Raw genomic sequence first — 20,740 nt, forward strand, 5'->3', positions numbered from 1 at the left:
TCAGGTGTTCAATAGTAAGAATCAAAGCTTCACCGCCATCATGCATTACATCAAGCACAATACTTATATGATTAAACCAAATACAGTAATTCAAAATAAACACCAAAATGTACATACATGGTTCAAAAACTTGCTGTCTTTAGTTGCCCAGCCAATCTGCATGACACCAGCTGTTACAATGGTGGCCTCGTAGTACCACACTCCGGAGTCTACTTGGAAAGTGCATCGAACACTTTCGAAGGATGATGCATCACAGCGCGCCTGCCAAAAGATGTTTAACTCATAACAAAAACATACATCAAAACACTCGTTTATAATCCTACTTTAATAAAATATTAAGTACCCTGTAATAACTTGTGAGTTGTAAGACACTTCTGTCCCTATTGGTGTAAAAATAAACCCAAACAGCTAAACATCTCATCAGGTAATCCAAGGACAGATGGAGAGAAGTGTAAAATATCTTTCTCTTCTTTTGTGAATATATTTTTGCATGATCCTGTTGACAATTTACCTGGGTGAAAGTACAGGTGGAAACCAATATGTCCTGCATCACATGTACAATAAGGTGTTTCAAAAGAACCCAAAATCGTATTTTGGGTGAGCTCTCCACCATTCCCCATTCCAATAGTATCCAGTAACTCCCCCACAAAATTCTAGCCTTCTAGTTCAACAGGAAGGGTTAGCTCCAGTACCTACAGTATTTCACTAATTGAGCCATATGTGAAACACTTCATATTGTGCTGGACACACTTATTACTGTCAAAATAAGTGACACTGTAAAGAACCAGGATTGTTTTGGAAACAAATTACCTGAAAACAAATAAATATGAGACATATCATACTTGGTCTTATTTCTATGGATTTCCTATCAGAGCCAATTGCCAAAACTAAGTCCTGCCTCAAATTTTCATCACTGCTCCTTCCTACAAATTCTGGTAGACTTTTGGTGGTGCAATCTGCTGGGTCATTCACTGGTGTTAATCCTCTGACAAATCTTTTGAACCTCTGGAACCCAGAAAAATTGTCCCAACAATTGGTGTTAAACTGGAGCCAATCCAGGTCTGAGGAGGATATGTTCAGGATGGAGAAGAGCAGCCTGGAGTTGTTGCCCATCAACTGAGACAAACCTGTCTTGGAGCCATTATCAAGCCAGAAGGTTTCATCAATATCTGGGAACTTTGGTTTATCTGAAGGAAATTTGTCAGGTTTGAACTGACTAAAGAAAGCTTTTGCCACAGCCTCTCCTCACCAGGAAGTTCCTTGTCCACCAGACAGAGGGGTACACGTTCCTCTGTGAGATATCACAAGTGTCACCTAACACTATTGAGACAACTGATGATGATGGTAGTTGTCCCACAACATGTGGTGCCTGACAAGCAGATCCTGAGGGGTGCTGGGGCAGGGGCACAAGCTGGATGAGCACACCTAAGCCTCCAATAACCATGGAAAAAGCTCACAAACTATGCCATCTGCTCAGTGTCAGGCAGGAAGGTCAGGAGGGTTAGCTACAGATAGTAGATGGACTGAGCCATGGGCCTAGTCTAGTGGTGTGCTCCAGAAAAATGGAACCTGAAGTTTGGAACTATTCCACCAAGGAAAACAACACAGAGCTGTACCACCTGCCAATAGGTCTCCCTCTCAAAGGTCATGTTGGAGAGACAGTTGTTGTAAAACTCCAACACTTTCTGTGTTTGATCATTCAGCTCAGATCCAGGTTGAGTAGTTCAGTCAAACTTCCAGAGAGTATCTCGTCAATATTATCCTTTACTTTCAGCCACTTATCCTGGAGTCTCTGGAAAAGTCTCATCAGGACGTTGACTCTTCTTACTGCTGATCTTTGAAGCAACATCAGAGGTAACCTGTTTGATGTGAACCTTTTACACATTTCTTCTACAGTCTAAGGAGAGAAGAGTTCTGTCCAGGAGCTTCTCAGTTAGAGTACAAACACTCTGGTATTTTCCAGTATTACATGATATAGTGCCAAATACTTTTCGGGAATTGTGAGGGCAGCGCACACACTGAGAAACATCATGGCGACGCAGGTAAACTGCATGCATTTTCTTTTTGTTGGCCATGGGTGTGCACAGTGATATGAATTACAGTAATGAAATACCCAGTAGTTGCTAACAAAACTTACATGTGTCCAGATCACGTTGCACTTTGAAATTTGTCCCATTATTATTATGCATGAGTTATTAACATTTATATTGGGACATCTATATTGGGACACCCGGTATAATACCAACCAGCACCTGGAGCCAACCCTTTCTGTTGAGCTACAAGGACCACCTGTACAGTGATGAAGGTACAGGTGATAGGTGTCTGGGACCACCTGTACAGTGATGGAGGTACAGGCGACAGGTCTAAACCATTATGTCCAGGACCACCTGTACAATGATGTAGGTACAGGTGACAGGTGTCTGGGACCACCTGTACAGTGATGTAGGTACAGGCGACAGGTCTAAACCATTATGTCCAGGACCACCTGTACAATGATGTAGGTACAGGTGACAGGTGTCTGGGACCACCTGTACAGTGATGTAGGTACAGGCGACAGGTCTAAACCATTATGTCCAGGACCACCTGTACAATGATGTAGGTACAGGTGACAGGTGTCTGGGACCAATGTACAGTGATGTAGGTACAGGTGACAGGTGTCTGAGACCACCTAAAAGGGATCATCACATGACTATACCTGTAATGTAAGATGGAACTTTGCTTTTTGATTAATCCTGCAAGGTCATGTAAGGTCAGTCACTCCACAAGGTCATGTAAGGTCAGTCACTCCACAAGGTCATGTAAGGTCTGTTACTCCACAAGGTCATGTAAGGTCTGTTACTTCATAATGTCATGTAAGGTCAGTCACTCCACAAGGTCATGTAAGGTCTGTTACTCCACAAGGTCATGTAAGGTCAGTCACTCCACAAGGTCATGTAAGGTCAGTCACTCCACAAGGTCATGTAAGGTCAGTTACTCCACAAGGTCATGTAAGGTCAGTCACTCCACAAGGTCATGTAAGGTCAGTCACTCCACAAGGTCATGTAAGGTCTGTTACTCCACAAGGTCATGTAAGGTCAGTCACTCCACAAGGTCATGTAAGATCTGTTACTCCACAAGGTCATGTAAGGTCTGTTACTTCATAATGTCATGTAAGGTCAGTCACTCCACAAGGTCATGTAAGGTCTGTTACTCCACAAGGTCATGGTCAAGGTCTGTTACTCCACAAGGTCATGTAGGTCAGTCACTCCACAAGGTCATGTAAGGTCAGTCACCCACAAGGTCATGTAAGGTCTGTTACTCCACAAGGTCATGTAAGGTCAGTCACTCCACAAGGTCATGTAAGGTCTGTTACTCCACAAGGTCATGTAAGGTCAGTCACTCCACAAGGTCATGTAAGGTCTGTTACTCCACAACGTCATGTAAGGTCAGTCACTCCACAAGGTCATGTAAGGTCTGTTACTCCACAACGTCATGTAAGGTCAGTCACTCCACAAGGTCATGTAAGGTCTGTTACTCCACAAGGTCATTGAAGGTCAGTCCAACAGGAACAAACCTCCTACTATTGTCAAAACTGAAATAAAAACTAATAAGTTAGTAGAGCGAACGCACGCACGCACACACACACACACAGCTCGTTCTTACCTGTAAGCCATCTGGAGATATTTTCAGGTATTCACTAACATCATTACTATTCAGCATTGCATTTAGGTGAGTTGTATCTACATTCTCATAGCAGTAGGGACGGCCTTCACAGATAACTGCAAGAGAGACACAAGAGTTATCTACAGTCTTACCTGATGATGCAGTGACCACACGCTTACTATCTATATGTGTGTGGTGTGTTATGCACATACGGTTGTGTAATGCATATCGTGTGGCAGCATTATGTTAGTGTTTAGGTGCAAGCACTGCTTGCTTCCTCTCTCTTTCAGTTACTGCCGCTGGCTGGCCCTCGTGGTGAACAGGGAAGCAACTTGCACAAGTCTTCTCCTGCCAGTACACAGCCTCTACACAATCAAGACTCCTGCTGTGCCTCCTCGTGGCAACACACAGTAACTGGGTGCCTCGTGGGCCCAGACTAGACAAGCAGTGGTCCCCTGTAACAGCACCTTTAGCAATATATAAATATTCACCCAAATACATAACACCAAAATATTCACTAAGTTATTCAACAATGACTCAGTAGTTATACACGCTGAGTCTATAACTCCCTCAGAGGTTGAGAGAGGTCAAACTGATTTAAAAACACCTCACCTGTTCCTCCTACTCTGTCACGCTCTGAGCGAGAGAGGAGGCCAGAATCTTAACACTTATAGGGGCGTGAACACCTCACTTAAGTGTTCCTATAAAAGTGTGCTCAAAACACTTCCCCTGGAGAGAATTCACAATACATTCTCTCCCAAACTAAGTACTGTATCTGTGTAGATAGACGCTTCAGTAATAAAGAAATTCCAGAATAAGTGTTTACATCAGCCCTGCCACTTAAGAGTTCCAAAAACTAATTTAAAACAATTGTGTGTGATATAAAAAACCACCTCACACCCCCAAGGGGACGGTGCATAGGCCCACTGGCATGTGGACACATCCTAGTGCCTACCAATCACTGCCCTGCTGTTTTGCGGATTAACATTGGTAGGGATAAGGCTACAGGAGTAAACCCCAAACGAAAAATCAGCAGTGGAGCCTCGCATCAGGCAGACATGCTTACAGAGCTCCAGCAAGACCCCAGCGGCAGTATAGGCGGAAGAGGTGACCACCATGGGAACCCAATGAATACACGGGCGTACGAAGGCAATGCATGATAGACAAGCTACGAAGACGAAACCCAACAAACTAGGCTATTGGCAGTCCATTGCAAATGTCCCACTCCCCAGTCGTTGCAACACTTGCACCACTGGATCAGGAAAAGGGAGAGCCAAGATGTGTGACTGCAACCTGCACTCCTGCCTCACCACATAAATCAATTCACGTTCAGCCATCATCCAGATCATCATACCTCTTAAAATACTGTATAGTGACCAAGACGTCTTAAAGTGGTGATTCTTAATCAAACTTAGTGTTCCCTATTGCATGAACTTGTGTTTGTTTGGTCATTAACCCTCAGCTGGTCATTAATGTTCAAGTACATGATCACTGATGTTACTATCTCAGGTCATTAATGTTCAAGTACATGATCACCGATGTTACTATCTCAGGTCATTAATGTTCAAGTACATGATCACTGATGTTACTATCTCAGGTCATTAATGTTCAAGTACATGATCACCGATGTTACTATCTCAGGTCATTAATGTTCAAGTACATGATCATGTTACTATCTCAGGTCATGTTACATGATCACCGATGTTACTATCTCAGGTCATTAATGTTCAAGTACATGATCACTGATGTTACTATCTCAGGTCATTAATGTTCAAGTACATGATCACTGATGTTACTATCTCAGGTCATTAATGTTCAAGTACATGATCACCGATGTTACTATCTAGTCATTAATGTTCAAGTACATGATCACTGATGTTACTATCTCAGGTCATTAATGTTCAATATGATCACTGATGTTACTATCTCAGGTCATTAATGTTCAAGTACATGATCACTGATGTTACTATCTCAGGTCATTAATGTTCAAGTACATGATCACTGATGTTACTATCTCAGGTCATTAATGTTCAAGTACATGATCACCGATGTTACTATCTCAGGTCATTAATGTTCAAGTACATGATCACTGATGTTACTATCTCAGGTCATTAATGTTCAAGTACATGATCACCGATGTTACTATCTCAGGTCATTAATGTTCAAGTACATGATCACTGATGTTACTATCTCAGGTCATTAATGTTCAAGTACATGATCACTGATGTTACTATCTCAGGTCATTAATGTTCAAGTACATGATCACTGATGTTACTATCTCAGGTCATTAATGTTCAAGTACATGATCACTGATGTTACTATCTCAGGTCATTAATGTTCAAGTACATGATCACTGATGTTACTATCTCAGGTCATTAATGTTCAAGTACATGATCACCGATGTTACTATCTCAGGTCATTAATGTTCAAGTACATGATCACTGATGTTACTATCTCAGGTCATTAATGTTCAAGTACATGATCACTGATGTTACTATCTCAGGTCATTAATGTTCAAGTACATGATCACTGATGTTACTATCTCAGGTCATTAATGTTCACATGATCACTGATGTTACTCATCCATGTCATACTATCTCAGGTCATTAATGTTCAAGTACATGATCACTGATGTTACTATCTCAGGTCATTAATGTTCAAGTACATGATCACCGATGTTACTATCTCAGGTCATTAATGTTCAAGTACATGATCACTGATGTTACTATCTCAGGTCATTAATGTTCAAGTACATGATCACTGATGTTACTATCTCAGGTCATTAATGTTCAAGTACATGATCACTGATGTTACTATCTCAGGTCATTAATGTTCAAGTACATGATCACTGATGTTACTATCTCAGGTCATTAATGTTCAAGTACATGATCACTGATGTTACTATCTCAGGTCATTAATGTTCAAGTACATGATCACCGATGTTACTATCTCAGGTCATTAATGTTCAAGTACATGATCACTGATGTTACTATCTCAGGTCATTAATGTTCAAGTACATGATCACTGATGTTACTATCTCAGGTCATTAATGTTCAAGTACATGATCACTGATGTTACTATCTCAGGTCATTAATGTTCAAGTACATGATCACTGATGTTACTATCTCAGGTCATTAATGTTCAAGGACATGATCACTGATGTTACTATCTCAGGTCATTAATGTTCAAGTACATGATCACTGATGTTACTATCTCAGGTCATTAATGTTCAAGTACATGATCACTGATGTTACTATCTCAGGTCATTAATGTACTAGAACGTTTTCTAAATATACTTTTCCTGAGTCTTTGAAACTGAGTCTAGCTACCATAATCTGTTGGCTGGTGGTGACTTACTAACTGGTATCTGGCATCTTGTGTAAACCTTTCCCACCACTCAGCATTGAGGGGAACCCCCCCCCCCCTCATCTCTTCCCACAGTCGAGGCCACAATTTTATTTTTCTCTCTTTTTTTTCATGGGGATTAGCCCATTTGGGCACAGGTCACTGACCCACATCGGGGCCTGGGGACGAAAATATAATAAAGGCAATAATAATAATAATAATAATAATAATAATAATAATAATAATAATAATAATAATAATAATAATAATAATAATAATAATAATAATAATAATAATAATAATAATAATAATAATGATAATGATAATAATAATAATAATAATAATAATAATAATAATAATAATAATTAACAAAAATAAATACAAATTATAATAAATAATAATAATAATAATAATAATAATAATAATAATAATAATAATAAAGAACCATATATATAAAATTTAAAACAAAAATCAATAGTGAGAAACGATATACATACTGTATATTGTGTTGTCAGGGAAACAATTGAGACCCTACAACTGTGTGTAAATGAGGAAGAAAGTCAGATCATCAACCTGGGTCTTGGTTACATATGGCAGCAGGGTCTACCATTAGACAACACATTATGCTTCCAATATCTTCCTCCCTGTTTGATATCTGCCTACTACCTACGCAGTAGAGTCTCGATAGCCATGGAAAGTGAACGTAACTCAATCAGGATTAGATATACGTACTCTGAATTATTTGGTAGGGGTGAAGATGAACATGGTAATGACAGAGGCATATATTGATACTGAAGGTGATGACAATGATAGTGACGCCGGACTACATGTTTGAACAGGAGGAAAGTAATGATGATGACAATGATGAGTGGCAAGTGGAGGAGAGAGGATTGCTGCCCTCCCCACCTCCAGGAACATCCAGTACTCCCTCCACTTCACTGACCTCTACCACTCCCAGTCCCACTGTATGGTTACATCCCTTCACACTCCTCCTCCCTCCACACTTCCCCAGATAGATGAACAGATGGATGAATGGATGGATGGATGAATGAATGAATGAATGAAGAGATGGATGGATGAAGGACTGAACAGATATGTGGATGGATGGATGGATGAACAGATGGAGGAATGGATGGATGGATGAACAGATGGAGGAATGGATGGATGGATAGATGGATGGATGAACAGATGGATGGATGAATGAACAGATGGATGGATGAGCAGATGGATGGATGGATGGATGGACGTATGGATGGATGGATGAACAGATGGGTGGATGGATGGACGTACAGATGGATGGATGGATAGATGGATGGATGAACAGATGGATGGATGGATGGATGAACAGATGGATGGATGGATGAACAGATGGATGGATGGATGGATGGATATATGGATGTATGGATGAACAGATGGGTGGATGGATAGATGGATGGATGGATGGATTGATTGATTGATGAACAGATGGATAGATGGATGGATGAACAGATGGATGGATGGATGGATGGAAGAATGAACAGGTGGAGGGATGTTCATTGAACAGCTACTTCTTATCAGTTTTCACAGAAGAAATTTGCGATGAAATTCCAGAGGTGGAACTGATATTTAAGGGAAAGGAAGAAGAGAAATTAAAGAATATCACTATCAGAAAAGAGGATGTTCTTAAGAAGATAAATAAACTAAAGAAAACAAAATCCCCAGGGCCGGATGAAATTTTCCCTCGAGTCATGAAAGAGTGTAGGGAACAGATTAGCGGACCCCTCGTAAACTTATTTACAAAATCATTAGACACTGGAGTTGTGCCACACTTGTGGAAACAGGCAAATGTAGTACCCATATTCAAAAAGGGAGACAGAGCATCAGCGTCAAATTATCGGCCGATCAGTTTGACGTCAGTAGTGGGGAAATTTCTTGAATCAATTATAGCAGATAGCATCCGATCGCATCTGGAGAAAAGCAAATTAATCTACGACTCTCAACATGGGTTTACAAAGGGAAAATCATGTCTAACAAATCTGCTAACGTTTTTTAGGAAAGTCTTCGAGGTAGCAGATAATGACGAAAATTACGATGTTATTTACTTAGACTTTAGCAAAGCATTTGACAGAGTACCGCATCAGAGGCTTCTGAGAAAAATTAAGGCCCATGTTATCGAGGGGGAAAGTTTTAAATTGGATAAAATCATGGCTCACCGATCGAATGCAGAGGGTCAGCGTAGATGGTGTTAAATCTGAGTGGGGCCGTGTAACCAGTGGGGTTCCCCAGGGGTCAGTACTTGGCCCACTCTTGTTCATAATCTACATAAACGATCTAGATACTGGGATCAGCAGTGACATAAGCAAGTTTGCGGATGACACCAAAATAGGGCGGCAAATTAATTCAGGGCAGGATGCAAATGCATTACAGGAGGATCTAAATAAACTGCAGGGGTGGTCTGAAAAATGGCAAATTAAATTCAACACCAGCAAGTGCAGCGTACTTAATATTGGAAGAACAAATACTTATAATGTATACAGCCTTAACAACATCAACCTAGAGAAGTCGACTTGTGAAAGAGACCTAGGGGTACTTGTAAGCACGGACCTACGGCCTAGAAAACAGTGCGTTAATGTTCGAAATAAGGCAAACAGAGTATTGGGTTTTATATCTAGAAGTGTAAGTAACAAGAGTGCAGAGGTCTTATTGCAACTATATCTTGCGCTAGTCAGGCCGCACCTCGATTATGCAGTTCAGTTCTGGTGCCCCTATTATAGAATGGATATAAATTCACTAGAGTCGGTGCAGCGAAGAATGACAAAAATGATTCAGGGACTTAGAAACCTTCCATATCAGGATAGGTTAAAGAAACTTAACTTGCATTCCCTAGAAAGACGAAGAGTGCGGGGAGATATGATAGAAGTATTTAAGTGGGTGAAAGGAATCAATAAAGGGGATATAGATAAAGTTCTTATAATATCCGAGCAGGATAGGACTCGGAGCAACGGATTCAAGTTGGATAAGTTTAGGTTTAGGAGGGAGATAGGAAGAAACTGGTTCACAAATAGGGTGGTGGATGAGTGGAACAAGCTTAGCAACTTTGTAGTAAGTGCGGGAACTCTGGAAAGTTTCAAAAGGAGGCTAGATAGATTCATGGATGATAGAGAGTGGTAGTAACTCTCGACAGGAGCTGCCATGCACAGGCCAACCGGCCTATTGCAGACTCCTTATTTTCTTATGTTCTTATGGATGGATGGATGGATGTAAGTATGGATGGATGGATGAACAGACGGATGGATGGATGGACAGATGGATGCATGAACAGATGGATGGATGACCAGATGTACAGATGGATGAACAGACATATGGATGGTTGGACAGATGGATGGATGGACAGATGGATGAACAAATGGATGGATGGATGGGTGAACAGATGTATGGATGGATGGACAAGTACAGGTTGACAACCCTTTATCCGAAATTCCGAAAAGCTCTGAAAACCGAAAGTTTTCTTTGGGGGTCATATTTTTTTTAACAGGGATTAGCCCACCCGGTCATAGATCACTGACACACATCAGGGTCTGGAGGGCGAAAATGTAATAGTAATAATAATTATAATAATAATAATTTTTCATAGTAAATAAAAATTTTAATAAAAATACACCAAAATAAAATAATATAACATTAATAATAATAATAATAATAATAATAATAATAATAATAATAATAATAATAAAATATAATAATAAAATTAATAAAAATAACAATAGTACAGGAGTACTAAAAATAATAAAATAATAATAATAATAATAATAATAATAATAATAATAATAATAATAATAATAATAAAAATAAAGAAATACAAGAATGAAAAAAAGATCAAAAGTGAGAAACACGACCTAGACCAATGAATTATTATTATTATTATCATTATAATTTGTATTATATTTTCGCCCCCCAGGCCCTGATGTGGGTCAGTGATCTATGCCCGGGTGGGCTAATACACATTAAGAAAAAAAAAAACTAACCATTCTAAAAAACCGAAAAATTCCGAAATCCGAAATGCCTCTGGCCCCAAGGATTCCGGATAAGGGATTGTCAACCTGTATATACAAGCAGAACAATATTTTTCTCCTAGGTGACAGTAGTGGGGTGTAGTTGTATCTGCCAGGAGAGACCTTCCCCTTATATTATGGCTTGGTCATTTATATATAATAAATATATCTTCCTTACTATGACATCAATAAGTATTAACAACTTTCCCATGTGTATTCCAGCTGCCTCCAGACTTGTGTTGACAGTGAAAATTATGGTTTTTTCTGATAGACTTGTCTTGACACCTTAATGGTGTCATCCACAACTTAACTCTGTAAACTACTGTCTCCTGTACTAACATGTCTGATGATAATAACTCACACAGGTTGTCCAGACACCACTGAGCGCAGAAACCAACTTGGCGGTGAACATAATCCGTGTGAGTCATCCAAGTCTCCAGAGTCCTCAGGGGGTTACACAGGCTGTGACCAAGACACTGGCCAATACTAGTCTTGTTCTCACTGGTTTGGGCAAATTTTTCAAGGGCGATGAGAGCAAAAAGGACGACACAGGGATGGTTGTTTTCACTCTGTGGGAACAAAATAATTATCAAACAACATTTTATTTCATAAAAATTATGTTTAAATGTTTGCATATAAATAAAGAATATTTTTCTTTATAAAGAAGCATTACAGTACTTGAGGGAGAGATAATTCCACATTTCTATACTGTATTGTGTGTATTGTATACTAACAACCTGGTAATATAAAAGTGACTATAACCAAGTTTGGATTAACACAAACTAAATATTTCTGCAAAATTATGAATATTAACCCAGATAATGGTGATATATGATGTTGTGATCTTGAAGACTATAGTAGTGTTAATATTAACCCAGATAATGGTGATATATGACCATGTGATCTTGAACACTGATACTCCACAGCCAACTCTCCCCCTGATAATGCCAATCTCTTTGGCACCTTATTCTCCTCTAACTCCACTCTATCCCTCCTACTCCTGCTCCTCCTACTGAACCTGTGCACTTTCCTATAATCTCCACTCATAGGGTTGCTGGTGTGTTATCCAGGTTGGATGTGAGTAAGGCGAATGGACTGGACGGAATACCCCCTCGTGTTCTGAGGGAGTGTGCTGAAGCTCTGGCCCCTGTGCTTGCTCTCCTCTTTTGCCTTTGCCTCAAAACCCAAACATTTCCTTCTTCTTGGAAGCATGCCTTGGTTCAGCCCATCTGGAAGAAGGGTGACCATTCTAATCCCTCTAACTATTGCTCCATTGCCCTAACTTCATCCCTCTCTAAGATTTTTTAAACTACAGTACCTTAAACTCTCATTTTCTCCGTCACCTTGAACACCTTTCTCTTTTGTCGGATCACCAGTATGGCTTTCGCCAGGCGAGATCTACTGGTGATCTGCTCTCCTACTGCACCCATCTTTGGCCATCCTCTCTTAGGGATTATGGGGAAACTTTCGTCGTGATCCTCGACATCTCCAAAGCATTTGACAGGTTATGGCACAAGTCTTTGCTTTCCAAACTTCCCTCTTATGGTTTCTCTCCCCCACTTTGTTCTCTAATCTCTAACTTCCTTGAGAACCAATCCATGGCAGTTGTTGTCGTGGGATTGATCTCTCGCTCTTTATCTACCAATAGTGGTGTCCCAGAGGGCTCTGTTCTTTCACCTACTCTCTTCCTTCTAATCACCTACACCTTTCTGCCTTCTCACTCCACATTTTAAAATGTTATGTAATGTAATGTTGAAGGGATACAACTTTGCTCATTTATACTTATACTTATCACAATCTCCCTAAAATTACTTTAGGTTTTGTGTTTATTCAAGACATCTTCAGGTCATGAGACCCACTAATCCCCCACCCAAGAAAGGGTGACCTGACATTCCATCAGAGGTCAGTAATATGAGACCACTAATCCCCCACCCTACCTCCACCTGACATTGTGTCAAGTCAGGTCAGGTCCTCCCAAAAAAAAATACTTTAACTTTCGGTTTTAATCAAGACATTTTCAGAAAATTCTCTCGATTTTCAACCATGGAAAATTTGTTCCCAAAGCCAGAAATTTTGGGAAAATTCCAGCTTTGGGAATGATTTTCCGAGCAAATTTCAATTCTGGCTATCGGACATTTCCGGGTTTGAGGGATTATGGCTAACGGAGATGAAGTATTACTGGATTTAAAATTTTCTAACCTCCTTCACTGTAGTGGTAATGCATTGTAATCATTTGCATTTTGATATTCCAGATATTTAACAATATTTTAGATTATAACAGGTCTCATTACCAATTGTGAACACATTTAGTCTGAATAAATGTACAGCTACATGAACATTTTCTTTGAACCAATCAGCTATTCGTAGCTATAGACAAGGGGTATGGCTTATGGGTAAGGTTAGTGCGGAAACAGTATAGGCTAGTGACTAGTGCTATTATTTCAAGGCAGCGTATGTACAGTGGTCCCTTGGTTAACGAACACAATTCGTTCCAGAAGGTCGTTCGTTAACCGAAAATTTTGTTAACCGAAACCATTGTTTCAATGGGATTTTGGGTAATTGGTTCCAGCTCACCGAAAATTACATACAAAGTAAAAATAAATGCAGTAAAATACACTTATTTTGAGGTGTGTATGTAGAAGGCTCCTGGTTGATGATGATGATGATGGGAATTAGAAGAGGGGGTGGAGGAGAAGGGAGAAGAGAAGGAAGTGGGGGTGGAAGAGAACTCACCCCATGCTTCATGGCGTCATTTCACCCACAAAATTTTAAGTTCACTTGGTGTAATTCAAGATTATTTTCTTTAAATCAACACTGCACTGCACTATATATTGTCAATATGTAAAATAAATTTCAGAATAACCAATAATTGTACTGTAAACACGTAAAAATAGTTTATGTTCAAGAGAGAAACAAGCAAGATGTTCCCTCCACTGACCAGAGATACAAACAGAGGCTTTGCTGGGTGAGTCAAGTGGCTGATTGACACACCAAAAACTAGTTTCCTGTACTCCAATTACGTTAAATAAGTGTTAAAATGACTAAAAAATTTTAATATAAAACTTGGAAAATTATTGAACTGTACAACCTTCTTGATATTTACTCAAATGGGAACGAATTTAAGCCCTAGAACAGATTACTGTATTGGTGGGCTAATATTCCAGCTGGTGAGCAAGCGAAAACATGTTGACATGATTTCGTAAAAATTTTGTTAACCGAATTGTTGTTCGTTAACCGAATTGATGTTCGTTAACCGAATTGAAGATTCTTATGGAAGGTAATTCGTTAACCGAAATTTCGTTAACCGAGGGATCACTGTACTGAATATGGTGAAAACGAAAGCTTTGTTTAGTGTTAAATATCAGTGTTGTTTATAACAATTGTCTGACAATAAAATATATTCCTGCATTAAGATTTTACATTCAGTTCTGTGGAACACAGTGCTGACTTATGTTGGCTTAGTACACCTGCGGGCAATCACTGATTACTTGTACCATTAAGTGGTTGACTACTGTATAGAGGTTGTGGACCCCTGGTTTAGAGGATTGGCAATGGTTGTTAGTGTAGGTTAACGAATGTTTTGGTCATTGGTTGTTAACAAGGGTTGGGGTCACTGGTTGTTAACAAGGGTTAGGTCACTGGTTGTTAACAAGCGTTGGGTCACTGGTTGTTAACAAGGGTTAGGTCACTGGTTGTTAACAAGCGTTGGGTCACTGGTTGTTAACAAGGGTTGGGGTCACTGGTTGTTAACAAGGGTTAGGTCACTGGTTGTTAACAAGGGTTAGGTCACTGGTTGTTAACAAGCATTGGGTCACTGGTTGTTAACAAGGGTTAGGTCACTGGTTGTTAACAAGCGGTGGGTCACTGGTTGTTAACAAGCGTTGGGTCACTGGTTGTTAACAAGAGTTGGGTCACTGGTTGTTAACAAGGGTTGGGTTACTGGTTGTTAACAATGGTTGTTAGTGTAGGTTAACAAGGGTTGGGTCACTGGTTGTGGGAGGTAAAGTGACTCACCAGGTGGGCCACCAAGTACTCCAGGGTGGTGTGGGTGAGCAGAGCAATGGAGGCTGGACCAGCAAGCTTCTCAGCGATACACCCCAACACCACACAAATGTTGCGATGAACACGCGGGTCTTTCCAACCCTCCTCTGCACTGTCACTGCTCAGCTCAAAAAACTTGCACAGATGAACTACAGTCTCCTGCAGAAAGAAAATATTTGTAACTACTGTGCAGTCATCAACATCTTGCCCTAAATAGTACTCTTAAGTAATACATTATAACTTCTATTATTTGTAATCACAAGTAGTTATAATCCTGCTTCAGTAAAGGTGTAGACCCTTGATAATCCATTTTCTTTTATATTTATTATGAATGTTCAAAATTGCAAGTACAGCTGCTCCTCGACTGATGACGGGGTTAGGGACCCAAATCTAGGTCGTAAGTCGAAAATGCTTAAATAATACATAGAAAATCTAAAATGGGTGTCTCTTTTTCTTCTCAGCACAAAAAACTCTCACTTTTAAGCTTGCTAGCCATTTTAAAGTGAATTACAAACAAAAATTTTGTCAGTACACAGCGCAATCACTGACGTTGGGACTCGAAAATACGTAATTTGACAAAATTTTGGTACGACTGAGGCGGTCGTATGTCCGGGTGGTTGTAAGTAGAGTAGGTCGTAAGTCAGGGAGGAGCTGTACTGTACAAGTAGAGGCAGTGCTTCTCCTATGCAAGGGTTCTGTTCCAGACCTTGCTTGGTAGTGGACAGTCATCCAGCAGGAGCGTGATGACAGCTGGCCCGAGGGGATCATTGAGGGGGATCACCTGCACCATGGAGCGTACAACTACCAGCCAACCAGCTTCCTTGTCAGCTATGGAATGCAGCTGAAGCATGGAGGGTGGGGGTTCCTGTTCACTGGAAAAAAAACACAAAAACTATTATCATCTTCTATTCATCATGAACTAATTACTGTATGCAACTTCACTAATCACAGTTTTAGGTAGGGAGCTACCAAACAGGGAGGTACTACCGCCTGGGAAGATATTGGAAGCACAATGTGTTGTCTAATGGTAGACCCTGCTGCCATATGTGACCAAGTCCCAGGTTGATGATGTGACTTTCTGTCTCATTTACACACAATTGTAGGGTCTCAATTGTTTCTCTTACTTTGACAACACAACATAAGAGTACATATATTATTTCTCACTACAGTGATCCCTCGGTTAACGAACACCTCGGTTAACGAACTTTTGGTTAACGAATTACCTTCCATAAGAATCTTCAACATGTTTTTGCTTGCTCACCAGCTGGAATATTAGCCCACCAATACAGTAATCGGTTCTAAGGCTTAAATTCGTTCCCATTTGAGTAAATATCAAGAAGGTTGTACAATTAAATAATTTTCCAAGTTTTATATTAAATTTTATAGTCATTTTAACACTTATTTAACATAATTGGAGTACAGGAAACTAGTTTTTGGTGCGCCAATCAGCCACTTGACTCACCCAGCAAAGCCTCTGTTTGTATCTCAGGTCAGTGGAGGGAACATCTTCCTTGAGACTCTCTTGAACATAAACTATTTTTTCGTGTTTACCGTACAATTATTGGTCATTCTGAAATTTATATTACATATTGACAATATATAGTGCAGTGCAGTGTTGATTTAAAGAAAATAATCTTGAATTACACCAAGTGAACTTAAAATTTTGTGGATGAAATGACAGCATCAAGCATGGGGTGATTTCTCTTCCACCCCCACTTCCTTCTCTTCTCCCTTCTCCTCCACCCCTACTTCTAATTCCCATCATCATCATCATCAACCAGGAGCCTTCTACAGTACATACACATTTCAAAGTAAGTGTACTTTACTGCATTTATTTTAACTTTGTATGTATTTTTTGGTGAGCTGGAACCAATTACCCCAAATCCCACTGAAACAATAGTTTCGGTTAAAAAAAAATTCGGTTAACGAACGACCTTCTGGAACGAATTGTGTTCATTAACCGGGGGACCACTGTATTGATCTTTTTTTGTATACAGTAATACCCCGCTTTGGGCGGTTTTCGTTTACCCAGTACGCGTTTCTACATTTACGGGGTACCCTGCCAAAACCGGAATTCCCACTTTACGAGGTGCATCTACTCATATACGCAGGTGAAGCATAATTTTTTTATTTAACGGATAAAATTCATACAAATTACCCAGCCAGAATATAATTTACATTGCTGGAATTCTTACAATATGATGATCATTTTGAATATAAACATCATAGATTTTAAACAAATTTTAGATCTAATGTAAGAATTTTGTTTACTCTGAGCAAATATGTTTCTTTTGTGCAAAATATATGACGTGCATATTCAAAATATTCCTGGCCTTGCAAGGAATCCAGCAATGTCAATTATATTATCCTAACTTTAGTTTGAGGTATTATTTATTACTATACCTTAAAATCTAGTGTTTTCACCCAAACATTTCTCGGAGAGGGAGCAGCCAGCGAGCGTGGGAAGGGGGGGGGGGGAGTTGAGTCCACTATTTGAATGGACATTAACCTGGCGAATGTATTTCTCTTAAATATTAATTGTGTGTGCATACCATCATAAAACTAAGATGTTATTTTTACTAGAACATAGGTATTGTGTCGGAAAAAGTGGAGTTTGGGAGTCGGCCCAGTCTCTATTTCAATTAATCCCATATGTTCTGTTATTCCATTTGCGCGTTTCTCGTTTTACGCGGACCTCTGGGGGTTCAACTGACCGCGTAAATCGGGGTATTACTGTATCTTTATAGCTCTTTATTATTATTATTATTATTATTATTATTATTATTATTATTATTATTATTATTATTATTAATTATCACCGTTATTATTATATTATATTATATGGTACAGTACAGTAGTACTGTACAGTACAGTAGTGCAGTACTGTACAGTACAGTACAGTAGTGCAGTAAAGTAAAGTACAGTAGTGCAGTAAAGTACAGTACAGTAGTGTAGTAAAGTACAGTACAGTAGTGCAGTACTGTACAGTACAGTAATGCAGTACTGTACAGTACAGTAGTGCAGTAAAGTATAGTACAGTAGTGCAGTAAAGTACAGTACAGTAGTGTAGTAAAGTAAAGTACAGTAGTGCAGTACTGTACAGTACAGTAGTGCAGTACTGTACAGTACAGTAGTGCAGTAAAGTACAGTACAGGAAAGTACAGTACAGTAGTGCAGTAAAGTACAGTACAGTAGTGCAGTAAAGTACAGTACAATAGTGCACTACTGTACAGCACAGTAGTGCAGTACAGTGCTGTACAGTAGTACTGTACAGTACAGTAATGCAGTAAAGTACAGTACAGTAGTGCAGTAAAGTACAGTACAGAAGTGCAGTAAAGTACAGTACAGTAGTGCAGTACTGTACAGCACAGTAGTGCAGTACTGTACAGTGCAGTAGTGCAGTACAGTACAGTACAGTAGTACTGTACAATACAGTAGTGCAGTACTGTACAGTACAGTAGTGCAATACTGTACAGTACAGTAGTACAGTAAAGAACAGTACAGTAGTGCAGTACTGTACAGTGCTGTAGTGCAGTACTGTACAGTACTGTAGTACAGTACAGTACAGTACAGTACAGTACAGTACAGTAGTGCAGTACAATACAGTAATGCAGTGCAGTACAGTACAGAAGTACAGTACAATACAGTACAGTGCAGAACAGTAGTGCAGTACAGTGCAGTGCAGTATGGTATGGTACAGTACAGTAGATCAGTACAGTACAGTAGAGAACAGTAGTGCTGCACAGTACTGTACAGTACAGTACAATACAGTACAGTACAGTAATACAGTACAGTAATGCATTACAGTACAGTGTAATACAATGCAGTGCAGTATAATACAGTACAGTGTAATATAGTACAGTAAAGTGTAATACACTACAGTACAGCATATTTCAGTACAGTGTAATACAGTACAGCATAGTACAGTACAGTACAGTATAGTACAGTACAGTACAGTACAGTACAGTACAGTGCAGTGCAGTACAGTACAGTACAGCACAGTATAGTACACAGTACAGTACAATACAGTACTGTACAGTAAAGTATGGTACAGTAAAGTACTGAACAGTACAGTACAGTAGGGAACAATACAGCACAGCACAGTACAGTACAGCAATGTACAGTACAGTACTGTACAATATAGTACAGCACAGTGTAGTACAATATAGTACAGCACAGTAAAATACAGCGCAGTACAGTATAATACAGTACAGTACAGTAGTGTACAGAACAGTAGTGTACAGTACAGTAGTGTACAGAACAGCAGTGTACAGTACAGTAGTGTACAGAACAGTACAGTACAGTATAGGGGCCACATACTCAAAAGTATTTATGGGACACACAGAAGAAGGCAGAGCATTCCACAGTTTGGCTGTGTGAGGAAAGAAGGGGGTACTATAACAGGTTATTCAAGTGTGACTGACATCCACAGAGAAATGGTGAGCACCGCGGGCAAGACATGTGTTACGAGCGCTCAGCCTTGCCGGCGGTACACAGGATGCCAAATCCACTGAACATTGCCCGTTAAAGTAACTGTAAAAGTGAGAGTGAAGCAACATTGCAGCGAAGAGAAAGGGAAAAAAGATTGTCAACTAAAGGAGTAGAGTTAATAAGACGAAATGCCTTTGATTCCACCCTATCTAACAGTTGGACAGAAAAAGAGCCACCCCAGATATGAGAGCAGTACTCCAAGTTAGGACGAATGAATCCATTATATACTTGAAGCAACTGCTCAGGAGTGAAGTAGCTACGGCTTCTGTACAGCATTCCCAATTTTCGGGACGCAGCTTTAGCCTTGTTGAGGATGTGTGGCTTCCATGACATATTAGAGGAAATGGTGAGGCCTAGCACATCTTTTTAGAATTTGGCAGAATGAATGTGTCCTGAAATGTGATTGGTGTGAGATCTTCCATTTTGTAGTGTTATTGGTAAATACTGTGTTTTGTTACTACTGAATTTAACCAAGTTTCTATCTCCCCATACGGAGATGTTGCACAGATCCGCATTGATAATTGAAATGATATCAGCTCTAAAAACAGTTCTAGTTTGAGAGTTAGGAGGCAGGGGAAAATGTGAAGAGTAGAATCATCAGCGTAAGAATGGATAGAATTAGTTGAAGTGTGAAGTAAACCATTGATAAAAAGAAGGAAGAGAGTAGGTGAAAGAACAGAACCCTGTGGGACACCACTACTGGTAGAGAAAGAGCGAGAGATCAATCCCCTGACAACAACTGCCGTGGATCGGTTCTCAAGGAAGCTAGAAATTAGAAAAGAAACTCGGGGAAAGAAACCATAAGAGGGGAGTTTAGAAAGCAAAGACTTGTGCCATACCCTGTCAAATGCTTTGGAGATGTCGAGGGCCACGACGAAGCTTCCCCATAATCCCTAAGAGAGGATGACCAAAGATGGGTGCAGTAGGAGAGCAGATCACCAGTAGATCTCGCCTGGCGAAAGCCATACTGGTGATCCGACAAAAGAGAATGGCGTTCAAGGTGACGGAGAAAATGAGAGTTTAAGGTAGTTTCAAAAATCTTAGAGAGGGATGAAGTTAGGGCAATGGGGCGATAGTTAGAGGGATTAGAATGGTCACCCTTCTTCGGGATGGATTGAACCAAGGCATGCTTCCACGAAGAAGGAAAAGTTTGGTTTTTGAGGCAAAGGCAAAAGAAGCTAACAAGCACA

At 39.9% G+C, this 20,740-nt stretch overlaps 1 protein-coding gene across 4 annotated transcripts in view; it reads right to left on the bottom strand.

The window, feature by feature from the left end:
* Positions 1 to 117: 117 nt before the first annotated feature.
* Positions 118 to 20,740, bottom strand: part of LOC121860898 (RING finger and SPRY domain-containing protein 1-like) — a gene marked incomplete at its 3' end in the record, with an annotated part of 109,006 nt that continues 88,383 nt past the window's right edge. For all 4 annotated transcript variants that reach the window (XM_042358261.1, XM_042358260.1, XM_042358259.1 and 1 more), the window contains 5 exon segments: positions 118 to 261; positions 3,643 to 3,758; positions 11,380 to 11,587; positions 15,033 to 15,218; positions 15,766 to 15,931. In XM_042358261.1, coding sequence (XP_042214195.1) covers positions 118 to 261; positions 3,643 to 3,758; positions 11,380 to 11,587; positions 15,033 to 15,218; positions 15,766 to 15,931 — 820 coding nt within the window.

Source organism: Homarus americanus, unplaced genomic scaffold (assembly GCF_018991925.1).
Source record: "Homarus americanus isolate GMGI-L3 unplaced genomic scaffold, GMGI_Hamer_2.0 scaffold52806, whole genome shotgun sequence".
Lineage (NCBI taxonomy): Eukaryota > Metazoa > Arthropoda > Malacostraca > Decapoda > Nephropidae > Homarus > Homarus americanus.